Source organism: Rhinolophus hipposideros, assembly GCF_964194185.1.
Source record: "Rhinolophus hipposideros genome assembly, chromosome: 1".
NCBI lineage: Eukaryota > Metazoa > Chordata > Mammalia > Chiroptera > Rhinolophidae > Rhinolophus > Rhinolophus hipposideros.
The window spans coordinates 51,282,392-51,301,889 of record NC_138047.1 but is presented as its reverse complement, the minus strand read 5'-3'; the positions used below and the strand labels follow the sequence as shown (position 1 = coordinate 51,301,889).

The 19,498-nt window shown below is 37.3% G+C and overlaps 2 protein-coding genes across 6 annotated transcripts in view; one reads left to right on the top strand and one right to left on the bottom strand.

Moving 5' to 3' along the window:
• Positions 1-771: 771 nt before the first annotated feature.
• On the bottom strand, positions 772-2,458 carry UTP3 (UTP3 small subunit processome component). Its single transcript, XM_081057271.1, has one exon. It carries the CDS (start codon positions 2,268-2,270, stop codon positions 834-836), a length of 1,437 nt encoding a protein of 478 aa, XP_080913397.1. The 5' UTR covers positions 2,271-2,458; the 3' UTR covers positions 772-833.
• Positions 2,437-19,498, top strand: part of JCHAIN (joining chain of multimeric IgA and IgM) — a 33,598-nt gene continuing 16,536 nt past the window's right edge. For 2 of the 5 annotated variants that reach the window (XM_081057298.1, XM_081057301.1), the window contains exons 1-2: positions 3,549-3,598; positions 6,097-6,192. In XM_081057298.1, the coding sequence (XP_080913424.1) occupies positions 6,171-6,192 (22 nt within the window). In that variant the 5' untranslated portion in view covers positions 3,549-3,598; positions 6,097-6,170. Of the gene's footprint in view, positions 2,802-2,909; positions 3,119-3,548; positions 3,599-6,096; positions 6,193-19,498 lie in introns of those variants that run through there. The other 3 variants (XM_081057299.1, XM_081057300.1, XM_081057297.1) reach the window with 3 other exon arrangements.

The window sequence follows — 19,498 nt, the reverse complement described above, 5'->3', positions numbered from 1 at the left end:
CAATGTTTAACGAATAAACAGTGACATGTTAAGATATATTTTTTGCTTTCCGTCACTAGTCCTCTCATTTCCTTCTCTGGCATCATCCCAAATATTTCGAAGTTTACCATCTCAATATCTGTCTCCTACTGTAAAGACCAGAGCAACTTAAGAAAAATGTAACTTTGTTATCACCTGAACTTGTCACTTACCTACTAGAATCACACCAAATTTTCAGCAAATGGAGCGTACAAACAGCAACCACTGCAAGTTAGCAGTACAGAAAAGGAAATGGAATTTTTACCTATTTACCACAATAGGGACTATTAGAAAATATTCACAATGTAATAAAGGCATATCTCTTTCTACTTTTAACCAAAGTTCCTCTTCATTCCTAAGCTTTTACTACATACAGTGTACAAAATCCTGAAGTTAATATTAAACCTATTTATTAATAAGTATCCTGCTCAAGAATTATACTTAGGTAAATAAAGTAATGCCAGACTATTCTATAGGCTATCTTGCAAATAAGATGACTGCCAAAGGTGCATTCTCTTCACTTTACGTGAAAAAGTTTAAAACTGTTCAGTTTGACAGTTGCTCCACAACTATCTGAAATTTTTCTAGGCTACTACTTGACAGAATATTGGAGAACTTTTTTCAACACCATCTTTTTCCCATGCACCTGCAAAAATTGAAGGACAAATTGGACAATAAGGCAAACAAATTTCCCTGTTGACAAGAATTTTTAAAATTTAAGATTAGGTATTATACATTAACAAAATCACTTCACCAGTTAAAAATTAAAATTTATTGATCTGCAATCATTACCAAAAAAAAAAAAAGTAAAAACTTTACTTAAGCTTAATGCTCTTTTTAACTCCTGCACGAATGCCAGATAGTTCACCACTATAACGTTGCTCTTCTCTACGAACTTCACGAACCTGGCCTCTCCTGCGAATTTTGGCTCTTCTGAACTTCTCCCGGTGTTTTACTCTGGGATTGCGATCAATCTTCTTTCTCCTGGGTGTAAGTCCCCGGTTTTTAGCAATCTGATAGGTAATGGCTCTCTTTGCATTTTGATCTTCAAGAGCCTGTTCTTCAGCACTACTTTCTTCTTTCTTTCTCTTTAACTTATGCCTGTCTTCAATTTCTTTATAATATTGCAGTGCAGCTCCTTCATCAAAATCGGAATCAGAAAGATCTGTAACAGCTGAGGCAGCAGCAGCAGCAGCAACAATCCCTGAAACAGATTTTGGCTGGGCCTTGGTGGATTTTGCTTTTGGATGCAATTCTTTCTTTCCAGCATCATCTTTAAATGTGAGTAGATGACGAATCTCAGAGGACAACTTCTGATCCACAACTGATAGCTTGTTGATCAAAGTTCGGTAGGTAACAAGCCTTTCTATGACAGGATGTCCATGTGCAGGGACTCTCCTAGCTTTCAGGATCAAATAAAAACTGATGTTGGAGCAGTAATTCAAATAGAGGTTGTACTTGGTCCTCAGGTATTGGCTTCCTTTTCCAGGTGGAATGACCCCTTGCTCCACCAACTGTAACAATGGCTCCAGCTCATCCTTCACCTCTGTCAATTTAACTTGCAGGTCTTCCATCAGCTCCAAGAGCTCTGGGGATTCTTTCCTCAGCATCTTCAACTTTTCTTTCACCGAAACTTTCGCCAAGTCCTTGACGACCCGTGTCTCAGCCTCATCTACCTGAGGTACCGGTTTTGCAAAGGCCTCCACCCAGGTGACCCCGAAATCATCTTCTTGCAGGGCTTGGGCTAGGCGCCGCTGAATGAGTTGTGCCTCCTCCTCCTCCTCTTTTTCCTCCTCCTCTACTTCGTGACTCTGCCGGCCTCGGGACTTGGAACCATAGTCCGTGTCATAGTAAAGTTTTTTCCTCTGACCCCACGACAAACTGGGATCCACAGAGGCCTCCACTTCACTCTGCACGGAGCTGCCACCATCGTCATCGTCATCCTCCTCATCCCCCGCACTCTCTCCATCTTCGTCGTCCTCATCAGCAACGTCTAGGGCTAGCACCTCCTCCTCCTCCTCCTCGCCGTCCTCCTCCTCGTCCCCACTCTCTAGTTCGCTCCAGCCCTTAGCTAAGGCGGCTCGAGATCGGGCCTCATGGAAGTCATCTACCTTATCTTGGTAGTACCTGGAGTCCCCTGGCGAGGATGGCAATTCTAAATCGTCTTCCTTGTCGTCCGCTGGGCCGCCACCTGCCTTGGCTCGCACAGCTGCCCACTTGGCCGCTCCGCGCCGCCGGGATCTCCCCACCATTGCTCGTGGTCTCAGGTTCGGGCTTTCCGCCACCTCGGCCCTCTGCGCACGAGCCACGCGTTCCGGCAACACGCCTCTTGAAACAGCCACGAGACCTCCTACCACGCGAATACGCCGGCGCTCCGGTCGCCGGCAGGAATTTCGACCTCCTTCCGGCCCCCAGGATGCTCTTCGTGTGGCGTAGGAACCAGGACTTCCGCTCGGTCCCGCAGGCCTGCTCGCGGTAACAGCTACTGCTTTTTCCGTTTTGCCCTTTAACGTCAGTCTAGTCCAGTGAATTAAAATCTTTCCGTGTAGGAACAACAGGTATAGGAAGCTCGGTTCCGTAGAGCCCTTTGGGGAAACCTCCGTTCTTCCTTTCGCGAGCCTGGGCGTGGCGGGGCTGGGGGCAGTACCGCGAGGGACCCGCGAGGCGAGGTCGCCGGGACCAGTAGAGGGCGCTCTGCCTCTACTCCTAGGAGAGGCCCCGGGGCTGTGCAGTGAGCTGTACTGCGCATGAACCGGGCGTCTCCGACTTGGAGTGCAATGCAGGTGTGTAAGATTCCCCTGTTCACTGGAATTGTTTTATAGTGTGTGGAAGTTAATCAGGTTGTGTTTTTTCTCTCCCCAACGTCCGAATACTTTTTCTGGGCACCATAGCCTGAGGCGCGGCGGTGCCGCTGGACCGGAGAATCCTGGCGAGAGCGCAGACCGGGCCTCAGGGCGGGTGTGTGCACCCTTCTCCAGATGCCTGCCCTCTGGGCTCGGTGACCCCACGGGGATTTGACCCTTTCCGAGGAACTCAAAAGTTGGCTGCAGAAGGCCCCAGGATGTTTCTTCCTGTTAGTGGAAAAGATTCATTCTTAAAGGTACTTTGGAAATGACACATTGAACTGTGAAGGCTGTACCCTTTATTCATTTATTCTTCCAACATTTATGCACGAGACAGCGTGTGAGGGTTTGGGAGTACAATGGGCAAAAACAGTCCCGTACTCGTGGAACTTGTGGTCCAGCAGGGGACCAAGTAATCATTGAAAACATGCCAAATTATAACTGGAGTAAGTACTGTGGGCCTTTGGTCTGGTGTTAACCCAACCTTCATCCGCTGAGAACACTTAGCATGGCTTTTACATCACTCTCTCTATAGGTGCCATCCTTCTTACTCAGGTAGGGTGTAGTACTACCCCCTGACCTTGGAAAGCTTCCGTGCTGAAGAGGCAGCGTAAGCGGCACCTCTTTGGTCTCTTCTTTAACTCCTTTAGTTGTGTTTTTCTCAGTTCTTCTCTTATTACCTCGTAGATCTCTACAAACGCTGAATCGCACGCATCCAGTACAGTGTCTGGCACCGAGTAGGTGTTGAATCAAGATTTGTTTAATGAATAAGTATTGAAATTACAGTATTTGATTATATGTCTCTCAGGTGCTAGATAAAATAGAGTAAATGACGTGTAAGACTGCAAACATCTCTAAGGGAGATAACCTGAGTTGGAATGGATTTTAGGACTCATGAGTTCCACCTACATACTTTTATTTTACACATGTGGAAACAGACTCAGGGAGATTACACTAGGAAATCTGGCACAGAAATCGGACAGTGCTCCCACAGTAGGTATTCATAGTCAGCTGTTATATCGGTCCTTTGCCTTTCCAATGTGAATGAGTTTCAGACCTGTTACAGAGAGTGTGTTTTGCTGGGTGCATGAAAGGAACCAAGAGCACAGATTAAAGTATTACTATTTGAGGAAGAGAGTGGTAATAAGGGAAGAATTAGTCAAACTTGTCTTTAGAAGTATTACTAGAGCTAGAAGTATGAAAAGACTGTCTTATAACTTTAGAATAATTCAAGATTTAAGTTTTCAGACGTTACGTATGGTAGGTACAGAGTTAGTATTATGACACCTTCAAATATAGGTTGTTGGGAGCTGACCTTTTGATATGTTGCTAAAATTAATGGTGACATACAATTTCTTTGCAGAAAATACGTGTCATTAGGTTAAGAAAAATACAAATTTTTAGAAAAGTGGCATTTCTAACTAAACATTGTCAAAGTGCTAAAAGTTACCTTACACATTTGAAAACCTTTACAATATTTCAGAAAGTACAATTTTGTGAATAAAAAAGATGTGGATAAAAATGTTATGTTCTGCTTCGCCCTCACAGAATTCATTTTTGAATGTGAATTTTAATATATTTTGTCATTCAACAAGTATTAACTGCTTACTAACTGTAGCAGAATGCTGCATACTGTAGTAGATCCAAAGGTGAATTAGCCACAGTCTCTTCCCTTAAGGAGCTTATGATCAGGTAGAAAAGAAAAGATGCATGCAGAATATTAAAATACAAGGTAGTATGTGATGTAAGCCTAATGCTGTGAGAGATTGGAGGGGTGAGATTGCCTCTGGATTGTTATTCTAGAAATATTGTTTAAATAATGTAAGCTGGAACTGTAATTATATTCTTGTTTTAAATGTACTATTGAGTTTTCATAATTTCTAAATACTAAGTTTTATTTCGGCATATTTATTTTTATTGAACATTATTTGAGAATTTATAGTCATACTTCAGGACCAAAATACATAATTATTATAGAGAAGTTAGAAAAATATGTTGGATATTTTTAATAAGAGTGATCACATTACATTAACTATTTCTAATAGAGTTACAATATCCAATGCATATTCAGAGGGTGTTGTATTCTAACAGTCTCAGATTTTTAATAAAGAACAGTTAAAGCCAATTATTCAATTCCAGTAGCTCCCATGGACTAATCTTCCATAGTCTAGTCTTATAATTATATCCCATTTAGGTGAGGAATTATTTTCTTATAACTTTGTATTGCTGTAAAGACAGATTAATAGCTTTATTATATCATAACACTATGCCAATTAAAAAAGAAAAGCACTGAGTCCCCAGAGAAAATGAATAAATATTAAATAACATTTGATATTTAACTATTACATTTGTGGCAACTATAATTTATCATCAACTGGGATTTTTATCACATTATTGTTATACCTGGCTCAGGAGTTAGCAAGTTCCACATAATGAGGGCCAAAGTTTTTTTCAAAGAATACTCTTTTGCCTTATTCTAAGCCTTTTAGGAGGTTTTCTGACTATGGCAGGTAGGGGTTTGTGAATGGCGCACTGATATTAGTGTTAAAGGGTGTTAAAGGTATACTACCACCAGGTTAGCTTAAATTGATCTCATTTTTCCCCTAGACTATTGTAGCAATAATAATAATAGCTAACATTGAGAGCAGTTATTATGTGCAGGTACTGTTATAAGCTCTTGACATTTAACCCTGTAAGGGAGACATTATGATAATCTCTAATTTAGGAAACTGAGGCACATGGACACTAAATGAGGTCACAGGCTAGTAAATGGTAGAATAGATTTGAACCCAGTCTGGCTTCAGAATCCACACTGTACTGTAGCTAACACTGGCTTTCAAATATTTCCTTAGTAGGTCTTCTCGTTTCCAGTCTCTGCTGGGAACATTTGATTCAGTATTTTCACATATATCGTCCTAGAATACTGTTTCCATCATCCCACACCCTTGTTCTAAAACTTGAAATGACTCTGTTACTATAAAGTTCACAGCACACACACAGTCCTCCCACAGTCTTGTCTCAAAGCAACCTTTCCCGCTGTACCTTTCATTAACCCCTTACTAAAACTTTACATTCTGATTTAAGTGCTCTGTCACTCTTTATTCCCCAAGCATTGCTTTGCAATTTCCTCCTCTGTCCTTTTGCTCATATTTTCAGTGTTCTCATAATTACCTATGCTGGAGATTTACAAAGCGTTACAGACATCTTTTTGGTTAACAAAGAAATTCTCACACAGGTCCTATGTGATGGTACCTGTATGAGGCTGTTTGAAAAGCCATTATTGACAGCAGGGAGTTGGAGACAACCTGGATGCCCATCCATGGAAGAGCAGGTCAGTAAACTGTTCATGGGTAAACAGCATGTAAGTTGGGAGCATAGAGTGACCATACATATTGGTTTGCCTACTACAGCCCTTATTAACCTGTTATTCCAGTGTAATTGCACTCATGATTTAGATGATAAATTATATGGTCATTTTAACTACACAGTAATTGGAAACAGTAGATTATATATATCCACATAGCAACATGAATGGTTCTCAAAAGCAATGTGCTTAGGGTAGAAAGTAAAAAATGAGATATGTAATATAATACCACTCACATAAATACAATAACATGTTTTGTAAGAACATATACCAACAAAATAATGTCCGTTAAATACAAAATAAACAGTTCTTATGGAGGGGCAAAGAAGAATGGGATGAGGCTTGGAGATTAGAAGGAATAGGAAAGGAACCTGCCATGGACCAATAATGAGAATGTGGCAGGAACTGAGAATAATTAACTGTTTGCATCTGAGGTTCAATTACAAAACAAGTAGACAAAAAATAACGATCTAGGTCCCTGACTTAAAGTCCTTTAAAAGCTTCCAACATCTATAGGATTAGTTCACATTTCTTATGACCTGACTCCTGCATACATCTTTAACTTCACATCTTACCACACTCTTGCTGCCGCCATGTGTGGCATAGCCGTGTGTGTGTGTATTAGGTTGATGCAAAAGTAGTTGCGATTTAAATGGGTAAAAATAACTGCAAAAACCACAATTACTTTTGCACTGACCTAAAATATATAATAGGCTAAGAGTTAAAGCCTTTATAGAAAATGAGAGCTGACTAAAGAAAAAAATTTAAATGAACTATGTTTCAAAAGACCTTCACTATCAAAGCTATAATTATTAAATCAATAATAACAGTGCCAAAAAATGTATACACATGACTTGTATTCACCTTTTGTTATCGGTATATATTATTACAATTTTAATACAGTTTTTTCCTTTCTTAAAATGTGTATACATCATTTTGGCATCCTCTGTATATAAATAATTATATCTGCAAGTTTCCTCATGAACCTTGTGCAGGCTGTGCTCTTTCTTGCCTCTTTTCCTTTGCACATGTTTCTACTTTCTAGAGAATTTTTATTCATCCTTTAAAACTAATTTTAAATATCACCTTAAAAGCCTTTCCTGGCCTCATCAGGGTGAAGAACTTCCTCTGTTGCATTCCCACATTTTATACATATCTCTATTGATACTTACTGCTTTCTTTCCACCAACTCTACAAGCCCCAGTAAGTCTGGATCCAAGTAGTTATTTTTTAAATCCTAGAAATTAGGTGAGTGTCAGCATATCAAAATAGTAGCCTTTAACAATGAATTGCAGTGTCTTTTGTGCTTCTCTAATCATCAGCACATTTTTAAAAAAAATAACAATAACATTTAAAAGATGAAGTATTTAATACATAGCTTTTGTGAACTTAAGCTAATAGTTAAATGTGCATTTACTTTATCCCAGCATCACAGACTAGGTTTTGATAACTGACGTTGTCAAAGAAATAGGTTTTTTTTCTATTTCTTTTCTTTCTTTCTTTCTTTTTTTTTTTTTTTTTGCTCAGAGAAGTAGTAATAGTTAAAATAATTTGATATGAGAGTAATAATGGGAAAATGTATTCTTGGTGTTCATTGCTATAACTTATTTAGATAATTTAATATAATCACAGAAACTCCTTGATCTATTTTTGGGTGCAAAAAAGGAAAGGATTATTTTTAGGTGTATGTGAGAAAATGGAAAAGATGAAGTATAGTTGCCATCTGCTTTCATTTCTGTTGGAAACCACTTACTCTGAAAGCAGTACGTTGTAGATTCTTTTTGCAACTAAAGTCTGTATCTATTTAAAGACACAAAAATCCTAGAAGTGATTTGGAAGTAAAATATAGAACTTATACTGAAATATGGGCTAAACATATGAACCCTTCTAAGCTTTTAGTTAAAAATGACTTGGTTTGGTTTCTTTAATTACAACATGAAGAATTTAATGAAATTGTGAGACTGCTTTCTCTTCCAAACTCTTATCCAATGAAATACTGTGTAATTATTTTCTACTAAACATTATTTTACCCCCTTTTTATTTTTACTTGTCCTGAGGAACCCTTTAGATACAATTATTTTTATATTCACCTATTGATCCAATGATAATTATAGTTTTGATGGTGAAGATCTTTTGAAATACAGGTTACGTAAAATTTTTTTCTTTAGTCACTCCTCATTCTCTATAGCATAAAATCCTTAGCTCTTAGCTTACTGTTGCGGGACTGCCTTTATCTGGCCCCAACATATTTTTCCAGTTGCTTTCCTACTACTTTCCTTGAGAAGTTCTACATTCTAGCCAACCTCCAGTAAGCGTTCTGCTTCTCTTTTTGAGATTTCTTTCTCCTGGCCTTTGCTTAGACTGCCCCACATCTTTATTCTTAATGGCCTTCAAAGCCCAGCTAAAATATCTTCTCCAAGATATATTCTCTGATATGCTTCCTTCCATTAGCATCTACTGGCCCTTTAACGCTTCCTATGTTAGGATTTTAAAACATTTTCTCTATTGTGTTAAAACTACAGGTATTTATATACTTATCTTTCCTACCAGATATATCACCATTCATCTCTGTAACCTTTACAGTATCTAATTCAGTTACTTATACTTAGTAAGTACTGAGAGTTAAATTGAGTTTTATTAAATTTCAAAAAGGTATTAAAGCGAGTAAAAACAACCTAAGAATTTAGTAAGCTACCTGCAAATGTGACATTAATTTATATCTATTTTTGGTATGAAGAGATAACTTAGATTTTATGCTAAGAGCAATGGTGAACCTTTGGAGGGTTTTAAACAGGGCACGAGTAGAGAATTGATGGGTAGGTAAGATTATAGGCAGTGTGAGGCTGTTACAGTCATCTGGGTGATGAATTTTAGTGTCTAAACTAGGGCCCTGGGAATAAGGATATCAAAAAGTGGACAGATTAAGAGCTATTTAAGAGATGGTATGATAGGACTTAGTGTCTGATTAAGTATGAGGGGTGAGGAGTTACAGTGACTCCTAGGTTTTCTTGGACAACTGAGTGGATGATGGTACTGTCCACTAAGACAGAAAACCCGGGAGGGAAGAGGTTAGCAACGTGCAGGAAACGGGAAAATAAGTTTGGACATGCTGTATTTGAATTGTCTGTGAAGAGGTTCAAGTGTCTAATGTTTTCTAGACAGTAGGATGTACGGATTTGAAGCTTGGAAGAAATATCTGAACTGGAGAAGAGATTTGGGGGTCTTCCACATTCAGTGGAACATGGGATTCTATTAGATACTTAACTAAAACAACAACAAAAATAAGGTTTGGGGTTGTTTTTACTTAAGTAGCTAGCACACATGAACGAGTAGACCAGAAGGGATCTAGTACCTGCTAGCCACTACAGTTATAGGACGATTTATCACCAAGTGTCAGATTTAAAGGGTTTAGATTAATGAATGAGCTATATGTAATTAAATGTCTAAACCTATTCAAATTTAAGACCTCTCAAATTACCCTGTGAAACTAATCATTAAAAATGACCACCACCACCAAAAAAAAATGCATCTGAATAAAGCCTCTGTGTGTACTCAACTCACACTTTTTATCATGTCCAAAAGTTTTAATACCTGTCTGGGCTTTCTCCACTTGCTATTGTCAGTGTCATTGAATATTTTGGGAGATACAATTATGCATGATGGACTATACTCGGTACTTGAAGTACATGATCTTATCTAATTCTCACACTGTATCTATAAGGACGGCACCATTATTCCTCTTTTCACAGGTGAGGCTCAGAAATGTAATTTGCCCAAGATTATGTAGCTGGTGGTTAAACCCAAGTCTTTCTCACTTTGAAGTTGGTTTTCTGAACCATTTTATTATACTGTTTCCTAGTCTATAGTTTATCACTAATGAAAAACTTGTATGGCCCAGAGACATATGCTTCAAGGTGTATTGAAAAAACTTGGCACTTCAGATCGATAAAGATTACTCAGAGATATAGTATCAATGTCAACCAATATAAAGACGGAAAAATAGGAGAATTAGGAGGCATCATCCATACTGAATCTTTGTAGTTTTGTCGTGCTGGGAAAGCATGAATGTGGTAGATGTGTATAGGCAAATAAGCATAAAGTATAATTAGAGGATATCATTCAGAGATTGGTCTGTTGTTCCTTCATTGATTAATTTTGGGCTGGTTTTTGTTGTTTGGTTTTTGTTTCTGTGCTTTTGGTAAAATTATTTATTCACTGTAAATTATTTTCTTCGGCTTTATTTTTGTCTGTACTGATTACCCTCTCAGAGCGTTCCTTTACACTGTGATTGTGAACTACGAAAATTTATGTTCTACACTCTATGGTATACAATATTTAAAATAACAGTGAACACATTACTTAAGAGTTTCCTCTTATATTAATCACTCATCGTTTGGTATGTTTGAAAACTTATTTCCTGTTGCTCAGGAACTGACGGAAGATATTTAATAATCAAGTATAATGTTACAGTTGTCTCTATAAACTCACTACTCTACAACCATATCGTATGATAACACCAAATTTACATTCCTGTAAAATGTTTTAATTTTGCACAGTACACAGCACCATACTAGATGTTTAAGAGTAGTCATGTTGAAACATAAAATATATGGTTTCTGGATTCATATTGCCATATAGAGCTTTCATTTCCTCAAACAGTCATGTTTTCTCTCAACTCTAAACTGTCAATGTTATAGTCTCTCCTAGACCGTATTTACCCCTTTTTTGCCTGACTTCTATCAACTTTTAGTCTCAGCATGCATGTTAATTCCTCTGGGAAGCTTTTCTTGATCCTGCTGCTCTCCCCACTATCCCCGACCCCCACATCTGTGCTTCTAAGGCACATTGTGCTTTGTCATCATGTAAATATATGTTATCATTACCCAATAAACTGTAAACCCAACTGACCAAAGGTCATATCTATCTTGTTCACATGTGTCCCTGACACATAGAATAGATGTTAGTTAATACATTTGTTAAAGAAAGAATAAATGTTTGAATGACCATTTGAATCAGAGACAGGTAAGCAGCATTAGCCTTACTGACCACAAAAACTTTGCTATAATGGCAACTTTATTTCAGTGTCTTAAAGAAAAATTCTTTTAAATAAAAATACATGGTTGCCCCAATTACATAAGGAAATTATCCAAAAAGATAGCTATTTTAATTTCCTATTGAAGCTATAATAAATTACCACAAACTTAGTGGTTTATAACAATACAAATGTATTGTCCTTACAGTTCTGTAGGTAAGAAATCTGACATGGTCTCATTGGGCTAAAATCAAGGTGTCAGCAGGGGTGCGTTCCTCCTGGAGGCCCTAGGGGAGATTCTGTTTCCTTGACTTTTCCAGCTTCTAGATGCTGCCTGTATTCCACCTAATGCCTTTTTCCTTCAACTTCAAAGCCAGCAGTGCAGGATCTTCATACCTCTCTCTTTTCACTGACTCTCCTGCCTTCCTTTTTCTCTTACAAGGACCCTTGTGATTACATTGGACCCACCTGAATAATCCAGGAAAATATCCCCATCTGAAGGTCAGCTGATGAGCAGCAACCTTAATTCCTTCTGCAACCTACAATCCTGCCTTGCCATGTAATGTAACATATTCACAGGTTCTGAGAATTATGGCATGGACGTCTTCGATGGGCCACTATTCTGCCTCGTATAATAGCTTAGCATTTATGTCAGTCTGAAAGAAGATATCTTTTCTCCACATTAAAGAAAATAATAGATGCTAAAGTAATTGAGTGTTTATATGTTGCAGCCATGTTCTAGGTGCTTTACGTTTATTAATTCTTATAAAACCTGTGAAAAATGTACTACAGTCATGCTCATTTTATAGATGAAATTGAGGGAAAGAGAGGTTAAATAACTTACTAAAATCCTATTTGAATCCAGACAATCCGACTTCAGAGCCTTTGCTCTTTGTTTAGTAGGAAGATGGTAGATGGAGTAGATGTGTCTCTTAAGACCAATCCTTACAATGTAAAATATTATGCTGTTTTAGGTATTTTAAATTACTTGAATATATGATATATTTATAATATAATGTTGCAAAGTTCATTGGGAAATGATCAATTATTGCACACCTTTTGGGCCAAAGCAACTTATTTCAAACTCTGAAAGAGATACAAAACAATTAATAAGATTGTCTTGAAAGAATGTATCAGATATTTTTAAAACAATTGACGGGATATTCTCCACTATAGATTTATGCTTTCTCCTTGTTATTAGGGTAAACAGATAGTATGGCACTTCATTATGATGTAAAAACTGAATAGAAGAGTTAGAATAGAAAAATTTTATTTTCTCACTCATTTTCCTGAGTCTTTTATAGTCCCCCTTTGGTGTTTCCTCATATCCTTTTTTTTGGACTGCCAATTGCTACTGCTCTTTATGAACACCTCTCTGCATCTAGAAAGCATTAATTCACTATAAGATATAAGTTATATACATATTAAGAAAAGTGATAAAAATGTAAAGTAATATATCAACTCATGTAAAATGATGTAAAACAGAGATATAAGATGGATTTATTAGCAATGAAGAAACAGTAATTTGGTGAACAGAATGGGATGACATTAGATGGGAAGACTTACTAGAATTAGTTTTAAAGATTTTAGGATTTTGAAAAGGGTTGGCAGGAAGGGTTGGTGAGGAAAATGACAGACTGAAAAAGATTCTGAAACAGGAATTAGCTAATCATATACAGGAAAAGGAACCAGATATATTTGACTAGAGCAGAGGCTTCCCCTAAAAATAGATTTGAATTTCCTTGAAGCAGTGATGGACCACACCAAAGGAGTCAGTGAATTGAAAGGAGCGTAGTGTCATTTGAGAGATTTCCTGGGAACCTTGTTTACTATTATATCTCTAGAGAAATTATGAAATCTAAACTGTTTTTCAAATGAATTTTTGGAAACAGGCTCTTTGTAAATTAGGACCTGCCCAGAAGGTGGTGTGGTGAGGGGAAGAGCTCTGTATAATGGTCAAATGACTGACATGTCCTATCCCAAATAGCTATTCTCTGAAAAGTCCCTGCAGGTGCAAGTTTATTTAAAAACAACCACAACACAGGTGCAATTCTCCTTACAAACATTTAACCACAATACCCTACCCTGAAAGTCTATGTGGAAAGCCTTTGGGAAAAGAATTCAGTTTTTTTTCTCTTAATTTTTTAATTTTTAAAAAGAATTTGGGTTGCAGCTTCTTATGTTTTGGGTTCTTTGTTAATTTAGCTGTTGCCTCCTGCTATCTAAATATAAATTTTATATACACTGTGATTGGATAGACACTTATTTGAAGAAATTCTGCATGCAAGAACCAAAATGTTTAGGGTTAAAAAAATGTCAATTAGAAGAAATTTCTCCATATAAATGTGAAAGAAAGAACTGTGGCTCCTGGTGTTGTGGGAGGTGAAATGAACTGGAAGTTTGGAGGTCTGTGCTCCACCTTTAGCTTTAGAATGACTACGATTGATTCTAAAATTCAAAATAGATTCTAAACTAGTATAATTCAAACGGGGGAATAAAATGACCCTTATAAAGAAGTGCCTGGTGTCATCTACCCTGTCCTCCCTTCACTCGGCTGCGGCTCCAGGGCCCTTCCTCCTTGTGCTCATCCTGCTCAGGACAAGCTCTGGCCTGTCATGGCCTTTTTACTTGCTATTTCCTTTCTTCTTGGAACACAGTTTAACTCTGTGGTAGGGAGAGTAATATCCCTCCAAAAATGTGCATGCCCTAATCCCTAGGACCTATTACATAGCAAAAGAGACTAGAGATGTGATTAAGGGTATGGGTCTTAAAATGGGGAGATTATCCTCGATTATGTGGGTCGGCCCAATGTAATCACATGAGCCCCCAAAAGCGGAGAACTTTCTTTAGCGGGAGGCAGGAGAGATGAAGCAAAAGCAGAGGTCAGAGAGATTTGAAGCATGAGAAGACTTGGTCTGCTGCTAGCTGACTTGGAAGATCAACGGGGCTACTCTACAGGGAATGCTGTCAGCATTTAGAAGCTGAAAACAACCTCCGACCCATAGCAGGTAAGGGAATAGGGACCTTGGCCCTAAGGTGACAAGGGACTGAATTCTGCCAACAATCTGAATGAGCCTGGAAATGGATTCTCTCCTGGAGCGTCAAGATTAGAGCCCTCTGGCAGCTGCTTAGTTTCCACATTGTGAAAGTGGAGAACAGGGATTAGTTTAGTCTACTCAGACTCCTGACTTACAGAACTGTGATATAATACATTTGTGTTGTGTTAAGCCACTCAATTTGTGTTAATTTGTTATGGCAGCACAGAAAACTAGTACAGGCTCCTTCCCATTTGCTCCTGTTTCAGCCTAGAAGTTACCTCCTCACAGAGGAGGCCTTTCCTGAGTATGCCTTCTAAAGGAGACTGCCTCAGTCCTACCCTAGGTGGTCTCTGTCGCACTACTTTGTTTCCTTCTTTGCATTAATCACAAACTGTGATTATTATATATATATATATATATATATGTATATATATATATATATATATATTTTAATCTGTCTTCCCCACTAGAGTATAAACTCTGGGAAGGCAGGGCCAGGTTGGTCATGGTTATCTATATCTTAGCATCAAGGGTACAACACATCAGGCACATTAGGTCTGCAACGCACATTTGTTGAAAAATTGTTTTTGATTTAATAGTAAACAGGGTAACCCCAAATGGAGTAGTAGAGACTTTATGGCAAACCATGGTGTATCAACATAACGGAATATTACATAACTACTTCAAAGGTTAACGTACATGTCTTTTATATCAATTTTTGGAAATTGGTATATATGTGTGACAAAAAGGAACACAAAATAGTTGGCACAAAAGTACAATTGTATGAAATGCATTTGTATATGCTTTTAATGATTAGAATTTAATTTTGGAAATAAAGTTTAGTATTCTTAATTCTGAACTTAATACTATTTGCATATAATAATATGCAAAATGTGGGGTCGTTATTTAAGTTTTTAAAGAGATTATTATTTAAAAATATAGTTATCATGCAATATTATAATTAGTTTTAGGTATACACAATAGTTATTCAACATTATATACCTAAAGCAGTGATCACCATAAGTCTAGAAACCATCTTACTGTACTATGCTGTCACAACATTATTATTAGGTTGGTGCAAAAATAATTGCAGTTTTTGCAATTATTTTTGACCTTTTAAACCACAATTACGTTTGCACCAACCTAATAACTATATTCCCTCTGCTGTACGTTACATCTCATGACTTACTTGTTTTATACCTGGAAATTTGGACCTCTTATTCCCCCTTCACCTGTCCCCCCTTTTTAATTTTTCAGTTACAGTTGACAGTCAATATAATTTATATTAATTTCAGGTGTATAGCATATGGTTAGACATTTATATAATTTAAGAAGTGATTCCCCTGACTAGTCTAGGGCCAGGGAGACTGTGCCACTGGGCCATTATTTAATTCTTAATCTACAAAGTAGATCCAGGGTTAAGATTCTGAAAGGGGAGAGACAGCATGCATTGTTTGGAGTGATAATTAGTCTTTTTTTGGATAATGACTCAATTATTTTTAATTTCTTATGAATATGCAAGTTGTAAAGTATAATATAACAACACCCATATACTATTAACTTGGTTTAAGAAATAAAACATTACAAATACAGTTGTTATAGCTTGTGTACTCCTTAACATTATTAAGCATATCTTTAAACTTTTGTTGATAATTATTCTTGATAAGTTACATCTGCTTTTGTGGAAATGGAGAGAGAGTGCTCTCCAGGAGTTTTGGGAAGTCCCCAGCTAGCCAGCAGGATCTTGGGGGAGGAATAGATTGCAAGTCAGATCAAGCTTTAGTTCACTGTTGTCATAGAAAAACTCCCTCTTTAATCTTGTGAGTAACTTTATGTACAACGGATTTGTGGAACTGAATGATTGATTATAGGATGTTTTGGGACCTTTAGAATGTTTAAAATTAAATGTAACAATTATGTATTCAGTGTACTGTGGATATGTACACATGAAGAATTTTCCACTTTTGAGTATTTTATGTTTTTTCACTTATCTTGGAGATCATTTTTGCTGTTAGCTTCTTTTGGCAGAAGACTTTTTCTCCAATAGGCTCTTCCTTCGGTTTATTTTTTTGGGTCAATTCAAAAGTTATTTTTGTGTTGTCAAGTGTCTCAAAGGCGTAGAAGGTAGGGATACAGTACACACAGGGAAGGTGTAAAGGCTGTGTTCCTGATGACCCTGTAATATTTTAGGAGCTTTGTTTTTGGAGCTGTTTTGGGCAATACTAACCGTTACCAAAACTTTTTCATACAAAGTTTAAGGACAAATGGGAACAATAAATTGTCACACTAAATGCAGAATATAATCTATTAAAAGGAAAATCAAGGAAGTTCAGGTACGTCTTGGATTTAAAGCCCCCAAAAATATCATCATCTTTTTTAAGTGTTTAAGTGGCAAGATGCCAGAATATCAAGGATCCTTTTATATTATTGAAGACTCTAAGGGGAGAAATCATGATATTAAAGATAGAGGCTAAGGAAAGATCAATTACTTATGGTAAGTGTTCATGTTATCCTTATGAACGAAAGGGAGAATTACAGTCTGTGTGGTATGGTATTATATGAGTTAACTTGAAATGATCTACTATACCTAAAACGTGCTTATTAATGGATTGGTGTAAGCTTAGAGGTGGCACTTTAGATGTATGCTGTAGAAGTCTATCTTCACCACTATCCCACTGAACATTTTTTCTTAATAACTTAAATAAGGATTCTGATGGCATGTGTATGAAGTTTGTAGATACTGTGAAGCTGAGAGAAATAACCACTAGATTTCAGAATCTGGACTCAAAAGGAATCCAATAAGTGGTAATGTTGGTCTGAGTTTAGCAAGATAAAACATAGGGATCAATGCTAAATCTCATACCCAAATCTCAACTGTTTAAGTATTAAATGTGGAGAAGTTGTTATTTTACAGAAACACATTTTTAAATGGAATTTTAGTTGGCTATACACTTAATAGAAGCCAATAGCATAATACAGCTGCTAAAAAAGATGCACACTTAGAAAAGTGAGATTGACAATATAGAGCCTGTCCAAAACAGAGACTTATATTGTTAGAAGACTTAAAATTAGAGTTTTCAACTCCTTGTGCAAATGTTCCCCGTTCATCTTTTATTCAGTCAGTAATTTTAGGCATTCCCATGCTTGATTCTTGGAAACAAATGGGAGCAACAAGAAAATGCCACTCTCAAGGAGTTTTTTTATTCTAACGAGGAGGAGACAGATACTAAATAAACTAATAAGAATTTCAAACAGTGATAAATACTATGAAGATAATAAAATGGGGTAATATGACAGTGACTGGCAGTTGGTTAGGATGATTAGCAACCAGGGAAATTCTCTCTGAGGCAATGACATTTGACTTGAGATTTGAATGATGCAAGAGGCCAGCCATGCAAGGATATGGAGAGTGTTCATGCAGAGGGACTAGAAGGTACAAAGGCCCTGAGTAGAAGTAGCTGGAGACTGATGACTGAAAAGGAGAGTTGTGGGAAATCAGGCAAGATAATGATTTTGAATTTATTCTAAGTGTAATGAGAAGCCAGTAGAGAGTTTTAAGTCAGATGTAGTCTGATTTTCCTTTTGAAAAGATCACTATCTGTTGAGTGCACCGTGAGTTATGGGGTAAGACTGGATGTAGAGAGGAATTTGGAACAATAACTACTTTAAGGAGTTTTCAGCATGAAACCATTCCCGCCCTCTCCATCATTGCTTCCAAATTACCATACTTAAATTTTCCTTTGTCTTCCCTTAACAATGTTTTAAGAAGCTTCGATAATTTTGGTAGTTTTCTATTATTAAACGTCTAGTTAATTTGCTGTGAACTTAAAACTGCTCTAAAAAGTAGTCCAAAATGTCTAGTTCAGTCTATAAACTTATATCTCAAACTCAAGTTTCTGACATCAATTCAAAACAAGATGGAATAACAGACAAGATTTACCCTTCCACTTGGAGCAACTGAAAAAAACTGACAAAATTTATGAAACAATGATTTTTAAGGCATTGGACATTAGGCAGCAAAAGATAGTGATCTCTGAGAGATGGAAAGCAAATGATGAGATCTCTTCAGTTACACCAGCTTGCTCCCTTGAGAGTTTCCAGGCCATGGCTTCCCCGGTGAAATCTGCCAAAAATTTAAAGAAAAAAATAATACTAATGATGTGGGTGATGTTGGATCTGCTAGCAGTTTCTGAGTGTGGGCCGGGATTGTGTCTCGTGAAGCCGAAGAATGGAAACACGGACCAGGTAGAGGCAAAAAGTTTTTAAAAAGATAGTTTATTAGAGGCAGGAGAAGAGGTTGCACCTCCCGAGAGGGAGGGAGTCCCGAATGGGGGGGTGCCCCATGACTGAGGCAAAAGTTCCTACTTTTATACCTTCCCTTGCCTGCTTGGGGAAGGGGAGCTGTTTGAAGAAAGGAACTTGTTTGAAGAAGGGAATTGGCGTCTTCTAAATGAAATTTGTGTACCAGGTTTGTTCTGCTTGCCCATCCTAAAGGAATTAGCAAAGTAACCCACTCTTTATCTATCAGATCTGCTCCATTTGTCAGGCCAAAATGAATTCTATGATTAACCTCGAGGCCTTGTTACATTATGTCCTGGAGCGAAGGAGTGACTTCAAAACCTGAAGTTTTAGGATATGACTGTCTTTGTTTATTCCACCAGGGACCTCCCTGTCTATCTAGGGATATGCTAACTCTCCTGTATCACTAATTTTACACAAACTCCTCCAGAAAATTGGAGAGGAACAAATACTTCTAAATGCATTCTATGGGATAGTGTTATCCTGATAACAACCCATGCAAAGACATTACAAGAAAATAACATTTCAGACCAATATCCTTTATGAACCTGAAAGCAGAAATTCTAAGCAAAATGTTAGTAAATTGAATACATCAATTTATAAAAAGGATATTATATCAAGTACAGTTTATCCCAGGAATACAAGGTTAGTTTAACATTTAAAATCAATGTGATTCACCATATTAACCAACTGAAAAAGGAAAATCATATTGTCATCTCAATAGACAGAGAAAAAGCATTTGAAAAAAATGCAACATCAATATCTGATTTTAAAAAAACCCTCAGCAAACTAGGAACAGAAAAGAAGTTCCTCAACTTGATAAAGGACATTCAAGAAATCCTAACCTCATATTTAAATACTGAATTCTGAAGATGTGAATTTTTAACAGCTTTATGAGATGTAA

Excerpts from the sequence above, each read along its gene's own strand:
- UTP3 (XM_081057271.1), bottom strand. The coding sequence starts at position 2,270 with ATGGTGGGGAGATCCCGGCGGCGCGGAGCGGCCAAGTGGGCAGCTGTG.